General features: G+C 44.3%; 1 protein-coding gene across 1 annotated transcript in view; it reads right to left on the bottom strand.

The window, feature by feature from the left end:
* The window catches only part of FSTL3 (follistatin like 3), a 426956-nt gene that overhangs the window by 258221 nt on the left and 149206 nt on the right, over nucleotides 1–19529 (bottom strand). The window contains exon 3 of the mRNA XM_069767836.1: nucleotides 14748–14963. Within this exon, the coding sequence (XP_069623937.1) occupies nucleotides 14748–14963 (216 nt within the window). The remainder of the gene's footprint in view (nucleotides 1–14747; nucleotides 14964–19529) is intronic.

Raw genomic sequence — 19529 nt, 5'->3', positions numbered from 1 at the left:
CCACATACATGAACCCTGTCTTAGGACTCGAGCATATCAGCACAAAACTGGAAATAAAGATTAAGAAACAACAAGACGAATTTCATCACTAGGTATCATTTTATTCAGTATAACGTCGTCGACCTAACAATGTGTGTAGGTTAGGCCGGGTTCACATTGCGTTATTGGCAGTCCGCTAGCGGGATCCGTTACAAAGCGGCACTAACGCTATGTAACGGATTCGTTAGCGCATCCATTGACTGCCATTATGTAGCGCATCACTAACGCATGCCATAATCGCCCTTCAGTATGACTACAGCAACACAACAATAAGTATAGCTTTACTAGTGTTTACTAGAAAAAACAAAACTTGGGAACATTTTTATTCTGCTTGTTTCATTGCCATATTCTAAAATATATATTTTTTTTATATTTCCGGATCTGTGTGAGAGCTCATTTTTTGTGTCACAGCCTTTACTTTTTAATTATGATTATATAGTGTGTATCACTTTTTGAATACTTTTGATTCGATATTCTCACAGATGTGAAGTCACTAAACAAAAGGAGAATCAGCCATTTAGATTTCTTTTCTATTTTACTGTTTGCCGTATGGAATAAAAAATATATTGTAATAGTGCAGGCAACTTCAGATGGTAAAACACTTGGTCCTTGAGCATAAGACCAAAAACAAATTTTTTTCTTGCAGCTGTAGGGTGACCCTTCAAAAACACTTTGTAAGTGATACCATGATTCAACTTGTCCGAGAGAAACGATGCTCCGCAGATCTGTGAGATGGCAATGAACACATGCACGGCCCCTGCAGTATCAGATAGTGCAGGGCTTGTCCATAGTTCCGGTTTGTGCTGCTACAGAAGGACCAGGCCTCCCACACAGCGGATTAGTGAGACCCTAGTGCTCATGAGTTTGCAGCCAGTTCTTGGGTGGATGCAAACAAAAAAATTTTACAAAGTAATTTGATCATTAGACCATTTCCTATAAAATTTAATGTACAGTCTCTTGGAAATAGATATATAGTACATTAGTGGCTCCCACCCAATTTCTTTGGCCATGTGATTTTCCATGTAAATACACAGCATGTCTGAAACTCTGTGCTAACACGTCAGGAGGATAATAAGAATGTCAGATATTAAACGTGGAACATGATTGGAGTTCATGTGGTAACCTGCATTCTTTAAAAAAAAAAAAACAGACCAACATTGGATTTGAAAAGCTCTACTCAAGAGTCCACAGCTGGCAGCCTTACCATTATACCACAAGCTCAAGGGATATTCTGAGTTGATTTTCTTTACCTATGAAATCTATGCACACTCTCAGAAACTGGAAAAATCATTTTGATTTTTTCTGACATATGATATGTGACTTTCTTAGGCTAGTTTCACACTAGTGTTCGGCAGGGCTGCGGAGGGCTTCGTAGTTCCTCTGTGAAGCCCCACCTACTGCCTCATCTCTTCATTCAGCTCCGCCTAAGCTGCATGCGACATGCGCACCCTATCTTTACCATTGGGTACGCAGGCCATGCCGATGTATGCGGATGCCTCCGCATGCGTCGATTTGATGGTGGGCAACCGCACCAAATTGCAACTCGTTGCGTGCGGCGCAGGTCGCTGCACCGTCAAAACGACGCATGCGGAGTCATCCGCATACATCGGCATGGCCTGCATACCGAAGTAGACAGAGCTGACAGGAGGAGGCGTGGCGGTGCGCAGAGCTTTACAGAGGACATACGCAGCCCTCCATCTGCAAATGTGAAACCAGCCTTAACTCACCAAAGTGAAACATCTCTTTGATTAGTGCAGAAATTCACATATCATATGTTACGTTAAAAAACTAAATAAATAATAAAAAAAGAAAAAATTTACTTTCACTGGGGACAGAAACCAAGTTTCCCATTCCAAAGTCCAGGAGCTTAACCACTCAGCCATTAGCTGAACTAGCAGTGAATAGTCCCCTTTTCTTCCCTAATGAGGTGAACCATTCATGTAGTACAGTGAGTGTATCTGAAAAACAGTTTGATTTTGATGTTTAAAAGTAGTCAGGAATCAGACAAACATTTCGATTTTGATGTTTGAGAGAAGTCAAGGATCAGGTATCAGACTGAAATCACTGAGCAAGAAGTTTGTGCCACATGTTTACATTGCTAGTCACATAAGCAAGTAGAAGAGTTCAACTGAGAGGATAGCACAGTGGTAAGGTGTGCAGGCTTATAAACAGAGAGCTGTTGGAAGTTAACTTTTTTTTGTTATTATTTTTCTAATTATGTCAAACCAAAACTATGTGTTATGCAGATGCTTCACCCTTGGGCTTTAGATTATTTTATTAGAAAGCAGGAGGATAATAAGAATATCAGATATTAAAAGTGGAGCATGATTGGAGTTTGTGTGGTAACCTGCATAACGTAAAATAATAATAATTAATCATGGGGGATTTGAACCCAGAAGAAGCTACACTCTAAGGACCACGGACAGCAGCCTTACCATTGCACCATAGCTCGAGAGAGATGCTAGGGATTAATTTTGTGAGATGAACCATTCAAGTACTGTAGTGAGGGAAACTGAATAACCTTTTGATTCTGATATTTGAATGTTTCAGGTATCAGACTTAGGTATCATAATCAGGTATCAGACTCAGGTATCAGTCTCAAGCATCATAATCAGATATCAAAGTCAGGTATCAAAGTCAGGTATCAAAGTCAGGTATTGAAGTCAGGTATCAGACTCAGGTATCAGTCAGGTATCAATGTCAGGTATCAGACTCAAGTATCAGAATCAGGTATCAGACTCAGGTAAAAGAATCAAGTATCAAAGTCAGGTATCAGAGTCAGGTATCAGAATCCGGTATCAAAGTCAGGTATCAGAGTCAGGCATCAGACAAAGTATTTATGATAGAACCAAAAACACATGGGCTACTTGCACAGTGAACAAGTCTGTAGAAACCTGTTCACACCACCAAGAAACTTGAAGACACAAAAAGAGCACAGCGAGGTCAAAAATACTCTATATTAAGCTGCTCCACCAATCGCCAAGGTATACCCATAATAGAGCAGTCCTATCTAATGTATATAATCCCTATCTGATGTATTTAAAAACCGGATCATCTATATAGTACCTGTATAAGCAGGGTTCAGAGAGAAAATATCAAAAATGAAAAAAATACAGGGTATTTAGTTAATATGCTTTTTTTAGCGATTGGTGGAGCAGCTTAATATACTTTTTTTTTTGCAAAAAAACGTATTAACTAAATTGTTATGACCTGGTGGTCAGGACAATAATGGACCTGGTGGTTAAGAGCACACGGAATGACCTGATAGTTACTGATAATATAGGACGAGCTCTGAGACGTGGGAACTCTGCTGACCGCAATCCCTAATCCTATCACACGCACTAGAAATAGACGTGGATTGCTCCTAACGCTCCCTATGCAACTCGACACAGCCTAAGGAACTAGCTAGCCCTAAAGATAGAAAAATAAAGCCTACCTTGCCTCAGAGAAATTCCCCAAAGGAAAAGGCAGCCCCCCACATATAATGACTGTGAGTAAAGATGAAAATTACAAACACAGAGATGAAATAGATTTAGCAAAGTGAGGCCCGACTTACTGAAAAGACCACGCAGAGGGCGCAAAAAGACCCTCCGCACCGACTCACGGTGCGGAGGCGCTCCCTCTGCGTCCCAGAGCTTCCAGCAAGCAAGACAACAATCAAAATAGCAAGCTGGACAGAAAAATAGCAAACCAGAGAAAAACAAGAAGGAACTTAGCTTCTGCTGGGAAGACAGGTCACAAGAACGATCCAGGAGTGAACTAGACCAATACTGGAACATTGACAGGTGGCATGGAGCAATGATCTAGGTGGAGTTAAATAGAGCAGCCAGCTAACGAATTAACCTAGTCACCTGTGGAAGGAACTTCAGAAGCCGCAGCCCCACTCACAACCACCAGAGGAAGCCCATGGACAGAACCAGCCGAAGTACCATTCATGACCACAGGAGGGAGCTTGACAACAGAATTCACAACAGTACCCCCCCCTTGAGGAGGGGTCACCGAACCCTCACCAGAGCCCCCAGACCGACCATGACGAGCCAAATGAAAGGCACGAACCAGATAGGCAGCATGAACATCAGAGGCAAATACCCAGGAATCATCTTCCTGACCATAACCCTTCCATTTGACCAGGTACTGGAGTTTCCGTCTCGAAATATGAGAATCCAAAATCTTCTCCACCACATACTCCAACTCCCCCTCAACCAACACCGGGGCAGGAGGATCAACGGATGGAACCACAGGCGCCACGTATCTCCGCAACAATGACCTATGGAATACATTATGGATGGCAAAAGAAGCTGGAAGGGTCAAACGAAATGACACAGGATTGATAACCTCAGAAATCTTATACGGACCAATGAAACGAGGCTTAAACTTAGGAGAGGAAACCTTCATAGGAACATAACGAGACGACAACCAAACCAAATCCCCAACACGAAGTCGGGGACCCACACAGCGCCGAGGGTTAGCGAAACGTTGAGCCTTCTCCTGGGACAATGTCAAATTGTCCACCACATGAGTCCAAATCTGCTGCAACCTATCCACCACAGTATCTACACCAGGACAGTCCGAAGACTCAACCTGCCCTGAAGAGAAACGAGGATGGAAACCAGAATTGCAGAAAAACGGCGAAACCAAAGTAGCCGAGCTGGGCCGATTATTAAGGGCGAACTCAGCCAAAGGCAAAAAGGACACCCAATCATCCTGATCAGCAGAAACAAAGCATCTCAGATATGTTTCCAAAGTCTGATTAGTTCGTTCGGTTTGGCCATTTGTCTGAGGATGGAAAGCCGAGGAAAAAGACAATCAATGCCCATCCTAGCATAAAAGGCTCGACAAAACCTCGAAACAAACTGGGAACCTCTGTCCGAAACGATGTTCTCCAGAATGCCATGTAAACGAACCACATGCTGGAAAAACAATGGCACCAAATCAGAGGAGGAAGGCAATTTAGACAAGGGTACCAAATGGACCATCTTAGAGAAGCGATCACAAACCACCCAAATGACCGACATCTTTTGAGAGACAGGGAGATCCGAAATAAAATCCATAGAGATATGCGTCCAGGGCCTCTTCGGGACCGGCAAGGACAAAAGCAACCCACTGGCACGAGAACAGCAGGGCTTAGCCCGAGCACAAGTCCCACAGGACTGCACAAAAGAATGCACATCCCGCGACAAAGACGGCCACCAAAAGGATCTAGCCACCAAATCTCTGGTACCAAAGATTCCCGGATGACCAGCCAACACCGAACAATGAACCTCAGAGATAACTCTACTAGTCCATTTATCAGGGACAAACAGTTTCTCTGCAGGGCAACAGTCAGGTCTATCAGCCTGAAATTTTTGCAGCACCCGCCGCAAATCAGGGGAGATGGCAGACAAAATTACCCCCTCTTTGAGAATACCCGCCGGCTCAGGAACACCAGGAGAGTCGGGCACAAAACTCCTTGACAGGGCATCAGCCTTCACATTCTTAGAGCCTGGAAGGTACGAAACCACAAAATCAAAACGGGAGAAAAATAGCGACCAACGAGCCTGTCTAGGATTCAACCGTTTGGCAGACTCGAGATAAGTCAAATTCTTGTGATCCGTCAAGACCACCACGCGATGCTTGGCTCCTTCAAGCCAATGACGCCACTCCTCGAATGCCCTCTTCATGGCCAACAACTCTCGATTGCCAACATCATAATTGCGCTCAGCAGGCGAAAACTTTCTAGAAAAGAAGGCACATGGTTTCATCACCGAGCCATCAGAACTTCTTTGCGACAAAACAGCCCATGCTCCAATCTCAGAAGCATCAACCTCGACCTGAAACGGAAGCGAAACATCTGGCTGGCACAACACAGGGGCAGAAGAAAAACGACGCTTCAACTCCTGAAATGCTTCCACAGCCGCAGAAGACCAATTGACCACATCAGCACCCTTCTTGGTCAAATCAGTCAACGGTTTAGCAACACTAGAAAAATTACTGATGAAGCGACGATAAAAATTAGCAAAGCCCAAGAACTTTTGCAGACTCTTCACAGATGTCGGCTGAGTCCAATCATAAATGGCCTGGACTTTAACAGGGTCCATCTTGATAGTAGAAGGGGAAAAAATGAAACCCAAAAATGAAACCTTCTGAACTCCAAAGAGACACTTTGACCCCTTCACAAACAAAGAATTTGCACAAAGGACCTGGAACACCATTCTGACCTGCTTCACGTGAGACTCCCAATCATCCGAGAAGACCAAAATATCATCCAAATATACAATCAGGAATTTATCCAGGTACTCTCGGAAGATGTCATGCATAAAGGACTGAAATACTGATGGAGCATTGGAAAGCCCGAATGGCATAACCAGGTACTCAAAATGGCCCTCGTGCGTATTAAATGCTGTTTTCCATTCATTGCCCTGTTTAATACGCACAAGATTATACGCACCATGAAGATCTATCTTGGTGAACCAACTAGCCCCCTTAATCCGAGCAAATAAATCAGACAGCAGCGGCAAAGGGTACTGAAATTTGACTGTGATATTAAGAAGGCGGTAATCAATACAAGGTCTCAAAGAACCATCCTTCTTGGCCACAAAAAAGAGCCCTGCTCCCAATGGTGATGACGACGGGCGAATATGACCCTTCTCCAAGGATTCCTTTACATAACTCCGCATAGCGGCGTGCTCTGGCACAGATAAATTGAACAGTCGGCCCTTAGGAAACTTACTACCAGGAATCAAATTGATAGCACAATCGCAATCCCTATGAGGAGGTAGGGCACTGGATTTGGGCTCATCAAATACATCCCGGTAATCCGACAAAAACTCCGGGACTTCAGAAGGGGTGGATGACGAAATAGACAAAAATGGAACATCACCATGTACTACCTGACAACCCCAGCTGGACACAGACATAGATTTCCAATCCAATACTGGATTATGGACCTGTAGCCATGGCAACCCCAAAACGACCACATCATGCAGATTATGCAACACCAAAAAGCGAATATCCTCCTGATGTGCAGGAGCCATGCACATGGTCAATTGGGTCCAGTACTGAGGCTTATTCTTGGCCAAAGGCGTAGCATCATTTCCTCTCAATGGAATAGGATACTGCAAGGGCTCCAAGAAAAAACCACAGCGCCAAGCAAACTCCAAGTCCATCAAATTCAGGGCAGCGCCTGAATCCACAAATGCCATAACAGAATAGGATGACAAAGAGCAGATCAAAGTAATGGACAAAAGAAATTTCGACTGTACCGTACCAATGGTGGCAGACCTAGCGAAACGCTTAGTGCGCTTAGGACAATCGGAGATAGCATGAGTGGAATCACCACAGTAAAAACACAGCCCATTCCGACGTCTGTGTTCTTGCCGTTCAGCTCTGGTCAAAGTCCTATCACATTGCATAGGCTCTGGTCTATGCTCAGATAATACCGCCAAATGGTGCACAGCTTTACGCTCACGTAAGCGTCGATCGATCTGAATGGCCAAAGACATAGACTCATTCAGACCAGCAGGCATGGGAAATCCCACCATGACATCCTTAAGGGCTTCAGAGAGACCCTTTCTGAAAATTGCTGCCAGGGCACATTCATTCCACTGAGTGAGTACAGACCACTTCCTAAACTTCTGACAATATATCTCTACCTCATCCTGACCCTGACACAGAGCCAGCAAGATTTTCTATGCCTGATCAACTGAATTAGGTTCATCATAAAGCAATCCGAGCGCCAGAAAAAATGCATCAACATCACGCAATGCCGGATCTCCTGGCGCAAGGGAAAATGCCCAGTCTTGAGGGTCGCCACGTAACAAAGAAATAATGATTTTCACTTGTTGAACAGGGTCACCTGAGGAGCGAGGTTTCAAAGCAAGAAACAATTTACAATTATTTTTGAAATTCAGAAACTTAGATCTATCCCCAAAAAACAAATCAGGAATAGGAATCCTAGGCTCTAACATTTGATTCTGAACCACAAAATCTTGTGGTTGACAAAATCTTGACAACTGATGAATGTCATAGGTGTGGGGAATCGGGAGCTGATTTCTGGCACCTTATTTGGAACTGTAGAACTATACGAAGATATTGGAGTGAGGTCACAGCTACATTGGAGAGGATATTTAGCATACCGATCAAATGTAATCTGGAGTTGTGCATCCTGGGTGCAGTGGATGAGGAGATGTGGGTCCACCATGATAGAATATTTCTTCGGGAAGTTCTATTTATGGATAGGAAAGCGGTAGCGTTGAGGTGGATGGGGGGGAAATCTCCTTCGATTAATCAGTGGAAGAAACTAGTGAATGACATACAGTACAGACCAAAAGTTTGGACACACCTTCTCATTTAAAGATTTTTCTGTATTTTCATGACTAGGAAAAGTGTAAATTCACACTGAAGACAGCAAAACTATGAATTAACACATGTGGAATTACATACTTAACAAGAAAGTGTGAAACAACTGAAAATAGGTCTTATATTTTAGGTTCTTCCAAGTAGCCACATTTTGCTTTGATGACTGTTTTGCACACTCTTGGCATTCTCTTGATGAGCTCAAGAGGTAGTCACCGGAAATGATCTTCCAACAACCTTGAAGGAGTTACCAGAGATGCTTAGCACTTGTTGGCCCTTTTGCCTTCACTCTGCGGTCCAGTTCACCCCAAACCATCTCGATTGAGTTTAGGTCTGGTGACTGTGGAGGCCAGGTCATCTGGCATAGCACCCCATCACTCTCCTTCTTGATCAAATAGCCCTTACACAGCCTGGAGGTGTGTTTGGGTTCATTGTCCTGTTGAAAAATAAATGATGGTCCAACTAAGCGCAAAACGGATGGAATAGCATGCCACTGCAAGATGCTGTGGCAGCAATGCTGGTTCACTATGCCTGTGCTGTTCTGTGTAAGCTATGCTCTTCAGTTTCTATATATTGCATTTTTCGTGCTATGTATGTTCTTACATTTCTGCTCTGCTGTCACCCAATGGCCTTTTTCCGTATGGCAGCTTGTTATTCATTAATTCTTGTGGGCATGTCTTCCACTTCAAGTTCAGGGGTCAAGTCTTCTCTTCCTCTGGCAGCCATTTCATTTTCAGTTTTCATGCTGTTGTGAGAGGATGCGCTGGGCTTAGGAAGGCATCAGTCTTTCGACCTCTTGCTGTTCACTCGCTGTCACTGATATACCTGCTGTACTTGACTCAACTCTGGAGAAGTTACTGTATACCATTCTACGCTGTATGTTCAGATTTCCAAATAAACAAGTCTGGATTGCACAATCCCTGGTGTACAGCTTCTCTCTGGACGCTGAACAGCATTGGTCCTGTCTGCCTGACATCGAGGAAAACTGAATTTACGAATCTCTCTCACAACCCTTATTAGTCAACCACACCTCCATTCGCCTCATGTAGGGACAGAACAATGCCTTCAATTTTGAATAAATCCCCAACAGTGTCACCTCAAAGCACCCCCACATCATCACACCTCCACCTCCATGCTTCACGTTGGGAACCAGGCATGTAGAGTCCATCCGTTCACCTTTTCTGTGTCGCACAAAGACACGGTGGTTGGAACCAAAGATCTCAAATTTGAACTCATCAGACCAAAGCACAGATTTCCACTGGTCTAATGTCCATCCCTTGTGTTGTTGTAGAGATGTGTCTGCTGCTAGAACTCTGTCTGGCATTGACCTGGTCTCTAATCTGAGCTGCTGTTAACCTGCGATTTCAGAGGCTGGTGACTCGGATAAACTTATCCTCAGAAGCAGAGGTGACTCTTGGTCTTCCTTTCCTGGGGCGGTCCTCATGTGAGCCAGTTTCTTTGTAGCACTTGGGGACACTTTCAAAGTTTTCCCAATTTTTCAGACTGACTGACCTTCATTTCTTAAAGTAATGATGGCCACTCGCTTTTCTTTACATAGCTGCTTTTTTCTTGCCATAATACAAATTCTAACAGTCTATTCAGTAGGACTATCAGCTGTGTATCCACCAGACTTCTGCTCAACACAACTGATGGTCCCAACCCCATTTATAAGGCAAGAAATCCCACTTATTAAACCTGACAGGGCACACCTGTGAAGTGAAAACTATTTCCGGTGACTACCTCTTGAAGCTCATCAAGAGAATGCTAAGAGTGTGCAAAGCAGTCATCAAAGCAAAAGGTGGCTACTTGGAAGAACCTAGAATATAAGACATATTTTCAGTTGTTTCACACTTTTTTGTTAAGTATATAATTTCACATGTGTTAATTCATAGATGAATGATGCCTTCAGTGTGAATTTACAATTTTCATAGTCATGAAAATACAGAAAAAATCTTGAAATGAGGTGTGCCCAAACTTTTGGTCTGTGCTGTAATTCCTTATGAAAACATATTATACAGAAACAGAGGATGTCCCCAGAAATTTCAGAAGATTTGGGAAAGGTGGTGTAACTCACCATTGATGCACTTAGCTTCTGGCGCTATGGTCTCTTCAATCTCGAGATATAGACCCTGATGAATATCCATTCTGGACCATGAAAGTGATGATTTGTGTAGGATTAAATAATAACATGTGTCTATTATGACCTGACCTGCCACGAGCTTAAAAAAACTTTTATAAAGACTCTGTTGATTAGGAATTACAATGCCTGATAGAATAAATTATACTGAAAGTTATGTTTTATTTGTTTGTTTGTATGCTTAATTATTGAAGGTATGATGTCATATCTATGTCAATGTGAACGTTGATATACGGATTATTCTGACTCTATGCTATGTTGCCATATGTTTGTTATCTTATTTTGTGGAATCTTCCACTAAAAAGAGTTTAAAAAAAAAACAAACAAACAGGAGTGGGGGACACAATATATAATCTGAATATCCCGGTCAACATTGGACATCTCCTGCCCACAAGAACGCAGAACAGTTCCTTTGCTGATTCGTTTCATACAACTAGCACAACAGAGCTCTTAGGACATACCTTTCACTTCCAACCACCATTTTAGATTCCATGAATATCTTCAGACCCATGTTTCCTTGGCGCCTGATTGACCCACGTATGTGGTCAAAGGGGACCCTTGGTATTCATAAACTGCAGCTGCACCACCCGCTGCCTGTCAGTCCCGAGGCCTTGGTACACGGAACCCCTGCCTCCAGCTGAGTCATCCTCCATTTCCACTCCAACGGTCCTGGGTCTCCGCAGAGTGTGATGCCATAAGAGTGGCCATTTCTCTCAACAGGGAAACCGCAATGCTCCATTCTTTGTTCTTCACTGTGCCATGCGTGTGCTTCTCCACCTGCCCATTTCCTGAGAGTCTCCACCATTCTCTCTTGACTTGTTGTAATGAACGTGTCTCTTCTTCTTTCGTCAGGCCCAGCAAGGGCGGGCCCGCTTACTGTAGGCCGACCGCCACAGACAGGGCCCCTCTCAGGATGGATGGATTTTCATGCTCTTCTGATTGGTTAACACCCACGACGGGCAGAGCTTCCCCTACTTTGCGCGCCACCATCAGCCAACTTGTACCATCTTGGTTTTCACAAGGTCCATCCCCGAATGCGTCAAGTTTTCTTGATGCATGATTCAATCCTACCGACTATGCCAAATGTAATGTGACCGAGAGCGGTAACTGAGGACAAGCTGCTGCTCCATAACGCCCTGGCACTTTACAGGAAAATTGTGTATTAGTCCCAATGTGCTGTCAAATGTGGGGTAGATCACACTCACATGTAAGCGACAGGCCTCCACTGCATCCAGGCTCCATCTTCAGGAACCACCGCACATAACTCATTGTAACAAGCAAACGTTTACTGGACAGTACAAGTTTATCAGTCTAAAACACGCAGTTTCAGGAACAACACTATTTATTCCTTGTTTCCTTTGCACAGTATGCTTCTAGCATTACTAGCATTTTACTATCCATTCCTCCTGGACTATCCCCACGTTTACTGGTTCTGTCACCACCAGGGATTTCTCCGGCCATTGCACTAATGTCCACAAAGGATTGCAGAAAGGTTTCTCATTGCACTAAACGACAGCTGCTCAACCATTGCAAATTGAACTTGGTTACTGTAGTTCCCTATCTATCAGGAAGTAGTCCACTTTCACTAGGGCTTGCCCCTCCCAAACATTAACTATGTGTCCCTATAGTATGTAGCTGGGCAAACCTAAATCTCAACCACTATGTATTACATTTACATACACTACACATTATATTTAGATTGTTTAACAAAGTCTATGTTATCGATAGTCACTATTACTACCTTATGTCCTAAAACCTAAACTATGTATTATATCACTTATCTTATACTTTACATTGCCTATAGCTTTTTTGTACACTATGCCTATTATACTAACAACGCTTATCAACTCTATATATTACCACATCACATTATGCATGCCTAAAACTGCAATACACAGTTCACACTTCACATGTCAAAATATGTGTAAACCTGCATGACACTATTCACATTGTAAGGGCTCCTTTCCACTTGCGAGATAAACGTCCGTGTCTCGCATGTGAAAACCAAGCTCTGGCTCTGGACTTGGGAGCGGAGCGTGCAGCTCCATGTATTGCTATGCAGCCGCACTCTCCGCTCCCAAGTGACGGCGCCACAGCTTGGTTTTCACATGCGAGACACGGACGTTTATCTCGCAAGTGGAAAGGAGCCCTAATACACAGTACAGTAGCAAGTCAGAATAGCCAACACGTGACTCAGAAGAGGATTGAAGCAGTGATAGAAACCGGGGAAAACAACAATCTGTGAGTATACGTATTACCACATATACATGACATTACATGTACATTTAGGTTTAGGCAATAAAAAGTGTGGTGGAAGAGATTAATTTCATAGTTTTAAGGTTGAAGGTAGACTTAAGGCTACTTTCACACATCAGTTTTTGGCCGTCAGGCTCAATCCGGCGTATTTTGAAAAAACAGATCCGTCGAAATTGTGAAAAACTGATGCATCATGCAACGGATCGGTTTTTTCGCCGGATCCGACTAGCTGATCCAGGGAGAGAGAGAGAGACAGAGAGAGAACGCCAGAATGGAAAACACATACTCAGTTTAAAAAAAAGGATCCGGCGCCATAGGGTTCCATAATAGCAAACGACGGACAGCGACAGATCCGTCGCTAATACAAGTCTATGAGAAAAAAATGGATCGGGCAGCAACTTTTGCCGGATCTGTTTTTTTCAAAATTCGCTGGATTGTGCCTGACGGCAAAAAACTGATGTGCGAAAGTAGCCTAAGTCCATCAAGTTCAACCTATAATTAGTGATGAGCGAGTATACTCGTTGCTCGAGATTTCCCGAGCACGCTCAGGGGGTGTCCAACTATTTGTAAATGCTCGGAGATTTAGTTTTTATTGGCGCAGATGCATGATTTACAGCTGCTAGCCAGCCTGAGTACATATGGGGGTTGCCTGGTTGCTAGGGAATCCCCACATGTAATCAAGCTGTATAAAAGCTGCAAATCATGCAGCTGCGCCAAGGAAAACTAAATCTCACAATGCTCAGCATGCTCGGGAAATCTCGACCAACGAGTATACTTGCTCATCACTACCTATAGTCTAACATGATGATCCACAGGAATGCAAAAACCCCATAGGGTAGACACTAAGAACTCCACATTAGGGGGAAAAAAATGTTCCCGACACCACATACAGCAATTAGAATAGATCCCTGGATCAAGGTCCCACCAAGTTAGCACCCATAATCTGTAATATTACCGTATATATTTCAAAAAAGGTATCGAGACCCTTCTTGAACTTTCGCATTGAATCAACCATTACAGAATCACTCTGGATTTTTATAATCATGGATATCCCTATTTTTAATGGATGAAACAAACAGAAGTTTTATTCAAGTACAGATCCCTTTTCCTGTTTTTGCTCATGTGTCATTATTACACGAGTTAGAATCAATGTATATTACAACAAACTTTAATTTTCATGGATTTAATGAGGTCTCTTTTTGTAATAATTTCTTTTCAGCAAATTTTAATTAGGAGCAAATAAGTGTAAAGGATTGTCCTGTTTCTGAATGAGCCTCATGGTCTGTACAGCACTGACTGACCTCAGGTCTCTCAACCTGAATTTACATCCTTACAGGGATATATGAGGCTGTTCGATTCGGAAGACCTGTTGTCATGTCAGTGCAGTGTGCTCCATATACAAGCCTTCAAATATGGTCACCTGAACCTTGACTTAAGGCCCCTATGCACATTAGATGAAAGTTATTTAACCCATCATTTTAAGCAGGATTGGCTGACCATATATGGTTTATGGGAGCCTTCCAGCTTTCTTGCAACAGATGATGTTGGAGGAGAAAAAGGTTGGGCCATTTGAATTTTGCCACATTTGTCCAGCAGCCTCTTTCCCCTCTTTCCACAATGAAATCAGAAGAATGCTTGGCTGTGTAATATTTTCATATTTGCAGGGAAGTCAGAAGACAAGACAGAGCTGCCGGAAGAATAAGCGATCGCTTGCAGCTATCTAAGCTGTATGGGAACCTGAAGCTTTAGTTAAGGTTTTGACCAGTCACACATAACTGAGAGAAAAGATTCTCTCTGTGATGATTGCATGGAAAAATGATACAGCTGCTCAGAGAGTGCATATAGCTCCTGTAGTACAAAACCACAGACACTTCATGTACGTCTATGTGGATCTGTGTGTGCAAGATGCTGTACATTAAAATACATTTTCATATTTAAGTAGTGTACAAGAAAAAAGGTAACGTAAAAAGTGATAACATACTCTTGCATTTTCCGTAGTACATTACTTCCAGGTCCGGCTGTCCACGGCATTTGTTTGTGATTAGTTCACATTCATCCTGGTATGTATTCCCATCTGAGCCACATACGGGAATATCACTATTGAGACCAGAACAGTCAGGTGCACATTCACACTGGGGGCGGCCATCTTTCAGAAGGCATGTCTTACCAGGTGGGCATTGCACATCATCACAGCTGTCTGTGGGTAAAAGTGAATATGAGACACATATTAAATATATTTCAAGCTGCTACAGAGAAAATAACTAAGGGTACCGTTACACTATACGATTTACCTACGATCACGACCAGCGATATGACCTGGCCGTGATCGTAGGTAAATCGTAGTGTGGTCACTGGGGAGCTGTCACACAGACAGCTCTCCAGCGACCAACGATGCCAAGGTCCCCGGTAACCAGGGTAAACATCGGGTAACTAAGCGCAGGGCCGCGCTTAGTAACCCGATGTTTACCCTGGTTACAAGCGTAAAACTAAAAAAAAAAAAAACAGCACATACTTACATTCTGGTGTCCGTCAGGTCCCTTGCCGTCTGCTTCCCGCACTCACTGACTGCCGGCTGTAAAGTGAAAGTGAAAGCACAGCCGCTGTGCTCTGCTTTCACTTTACGGCCGGCAGTCACAGCGCGGGAAGCAGACGGCAAGGGACCTGACGGACACCGGAATGTAAGTATGTGCTGTTTTTTTTTTTTTAGTTTTACGCTTGTAACCAGGGTAAACATCGGGTTACTAAGCGCGGCCCTGCGCTTAGTAACCCGATGTTTACCCTGGTTACAAGCGAACGCATCGCTGGATCGCATTGCTAGATCGCTAGATCGGTGTCACACACACCGATCTAGCGATGACAGCGGGAGATCCAGCGATGAAAGAAAGTTCTAAACGATCTGCTACGACGTACGATTCTCAGCAGGATCCCTGATCGCTGCTGCGTGTCAGACACAGCGATATCGTAACGATATCGCTGGAACGTCACGAATCGTACCGTCGTAGCGATCGAAATGGTATAGTGTGACGGTACCCTAACTGTTTAACTACAATATCAAAGATATGCAAAACAGCTACATGGACACAAATCGTCTCACACAGTTCAATATATAACAAGGATGAATACAACAGTATACTGGAAAAAAAACCCTATTTAAAATATAACTTTTAATAAGCATAATTATAAAACGAACCACAAAGGTCTAGCTACCTCCTCAAAAAAATGCTTCAATGCAATGGGCTACTAAAAGTACTAGGGAAAAACAACCATTCAAACCCTCTAGTCTATTTATATCACCACTACAATGTTTACCTAGCTAAGGACTACCTCTGCTTATAAAGGTACCTTCACACTGAGCAACTTTACAACGAGAACGACAACGATCCGTGACGTTGCAGCGTCCTGGATAGCGATCTCGTTGTGTTTGACACGCAGCAGCGATCAGGATCTTGCTGTGACATCGCTGGTCGTAGCTGAAAGTCCAGAACTTTATTTGGTCGTCAGGTCGTCATGTTTGACAGCAAAAGCAACGATGCCTGCAATGTTTTTTCACAGAGCTAACAACCAGCGAGAATGATAAGTACGTCACTGGATCGCTCCTGCATCGTTCTGGAGTTGCTGTGTTTGACATCTCTACAGCGACCTAACAGCGACACTCCAGCAATCTAGTTTAGGTCGGATCGTTGACTATATCGCTGGAGCGTCGCTAAATCTGACGGTACCTTTAGATAAAAAAATGCAGAGATAAGCCCATCCAAATACGTCAAAAAAGACAATAAACAAAAACACTAGCACCAAAGTCAATGTCTCTTGTGTGGACACAGAAGTGATAAAATTGTGGTCAAACATAATATCACCCTTACTCAGCTGATGTGCAGAAGTGAGTGATCTGACCCTAGATACACAACTGTCTGGGCGCCTACCTAGGTGCGGATGTTGGCACCGTAAGTAAAAGCGCAAATGGTGCCCCCACTCGTCCGACAGCTGTCCCTTCTCTCCTAATTCACCCTATAAGGCATAAGTCAGAAACAGAGGGCCAGATGACCTGTATCTACTGTATAATAAATGTTGGAATAGTCTTAGGTGTAAGCAGATATTGAACATATAAAACAAAAGAATAAATGTGTATAAATGTAGGAAAAAGAGACAGCCCAAACAAGCTTAGCCACTAATGGCGAAAATTCACAAATACAAGATAGTCACTGATATTATTAAGTGATGAAGACTACTGGTATCTAGGTACTACTGCAGCACCATACTCATATTTATACCATCATCCCCAAACCAATATGATGAACAGGGGACTAACTGCAAAGAGACCACATATGGTGCTCATGCGGCGCCCCAGGGTCCTGGTCGTCGCAGTGGTATTGCTTTCCTCCCGGGGAGAGTGATGCTTCGTTTGGAGGCAAGAAAGGATAACTGCATCCAGGTATCACAAACATGCAACACATTCACACTCCAGACCACCAGGGGGAGCTTCTGCTCCTATTTATTAGGTCACTCCCCACATATATATATAACTGGTAGTCTGTAGGGAAAGAGAGAGAGAAAGTTCCAGACAGCAGTCTGAGGAGGACAGAGGGTCCACGGAGCTGTGCATGCCCTCAGAGCTGCAGCTCCCAGAAAGAGACATTGAAAGGCAGAACTGTATTGCAGCGAGCGTGAAGGAAGTCAAAGCAAAGGAGAGGATACCAGAAGGGGACCAGCCGCCATCAGGCTACCTCCTTCTGAGGTGCAGAATCCCGGTAGCCGGAATACTGAGGGAGTAAGGACCTCTACGCCTTATTTCAGAGACCGGCAGGACAGCTATTTGCAGGTTACCTGTCCGCACCTACACGTAGGAGGCACAGTGACACCCACAGAGGCGGGTTATGTAAGAGACCCTATAAACAGGCTCAAGTCACCAGTCATACGGGTTTTGTCCTATCCTATACGGGGGACAGAGAGTGAAACACCACATCTGTGAGACCCTTATGTGAAGCCATAGGCAGTAAGGGACTACACCACCGCAGCGCAAGGAAAGGCTACTGATTTCCACCTGGACAAGGGAACTCTGGACTTGCCTCTAAACAGGCCGGACTCTGCCTGCCCTGTGATCTGGTGCTCTGGATTGTGGATGCTGAAGTCTTCAGTAAAGGTAAAGAGACTGCAACCTTGTGTCCTCGTTCTTCTCTGCACCTCTCACCATTCACCATCGACACTCTGGGAAGCCCTGGGGATATACTTCACCTGTGGGAAGTTATACCATCTAGCTGCCATAACATCACCCCAGCGGACCCCTCAAAGCAGCGTCGGTCACCCTGACCGAATACCACAGGTGGCGTCATGAACATAAACTTTATCCCTTTAAAGACCTTTCCCCTTTAATACGGATGTCCCAGGGCCACAGACCGGGTCGGCCACTGGGACATCCCCCTGTGAACCACACGACCTGGTACCGAGTATCCCACGGCCCCTGGGGGCGCTTCACTCACATGGAACAACAAACTTTCACAATAATAGATAAATATTGCAGCAAATATAATTGCACCCCAAAGCACCACATTCACCAATGCATAATGAAGAAAATGTCAGATACAGGTGAGGACACAAGTGTCCTATAGATACAGCTGAACTTATCTGTCTAGATGTGGTGCTACATATAGGCGGCTTAAGACCATAAAGGTATAACTTCTCAGATGAGATCAACAAACTCTCGACACGTTTCCCCCATGGATGGGTTCATCAGGAGAGATACATGGTAACATGGCAGTGAAGAGTTGTCCATAAGATGAGCCTCTGCCTGGCTTGGGACAAACTTTTCTCTACGCATTCTTGTACTTTGTGGTATTGCAGCTGCCGCTCTGTATCCCAGTCTGCATCTGGTGATGTTGTCTCAGGAGTTAAAACTCCCATGTCCAAGTAAATGGGTAACTTGCCAGGTTTCGCTCTCATCAGGTAGGCTGGAGTGCAGTTGGTGGAGTTTACCGGGATATGATTGTACAGATAAACCAAATCCGGAACTTCTCTGGCCACAGGTTTCGTTCTTACCACCTGGTTCATTTTCTCGCACATGCCATTTGTCTGCGGACACAGTGTTGTCCTGATCTTCTTGCAGCTATACAGGTTACAGAACTCCTGGAACAGTTCTGCCTCAAAGGCTAGGCTTTGGTCGGTGAGCACTTGTTCAGGGTAACCGTGTGGTGAACAAAAGTGCCCTTGAAATGCTTTGGCTGCTGTCTTCGCTTTTTGGTCTTTGACAGGCGAGACTACCAGGAACCTTAATGGTCCACTATGTTCAGGGCATAAACATAGCCTGAGCGGCTTGGGCTAACTTCACGTGGTTCAAGGCTATGAGATCAAGTGGCTGCTTTATGACTATGGGCTGTAAGGGAGCCCTCTGGTTGTTGCGGTCTTTCCTGCACAGGTTGCATGGGCCACATTCTCGGCACCACCTCTCAATGGCTTTCCTCATGCCAATCCAGTAGAATCTCTCACGAAGTAGAACCTCCAGTTTCTTCCACCCGAAGTGTCCTGCTCCATCGTGGTACGCATCCAAGACCTGTGGCACATCCCGCTTCAGGACAACCACCTGCCAGACCGTTCAGGAGTGCGTGAGTTGATGTTCCGCCGACACAGCTTACTCTCATAGATGAACAGCTTGCCCTTCTCTTTCCACAACTGTTGGGTCTCTTGTGGAGAATCTGGACCAGGGTGCGTGTTAGCAACATCTTTACTAGGCGAACTGCAGGGTCGCTATTCTGCGTCTCTGCCCATCCATGGT

Source organism: Ranitomeya imitator, chromosome 1 (genome assembly GCF_032444005.1).
Source record: "Ranitomeya imitator isolate aRanImi1 chromosome 1, aRanImi1.pri, whole genome shotgun sequence".
In the NCBI taxonomy this organism is placed as follows: Eukaryota; Metazoa; Chordata; class Amphibia; order Anura; family Dendrobatidae; genus Ranitomeya; species Ranitomeya imitator.
The sequence above is the reverse complement of the archived record's forward strand: the minus strand, read 5'-3'. Positions and strand labels throughout refer to the sequence as shown.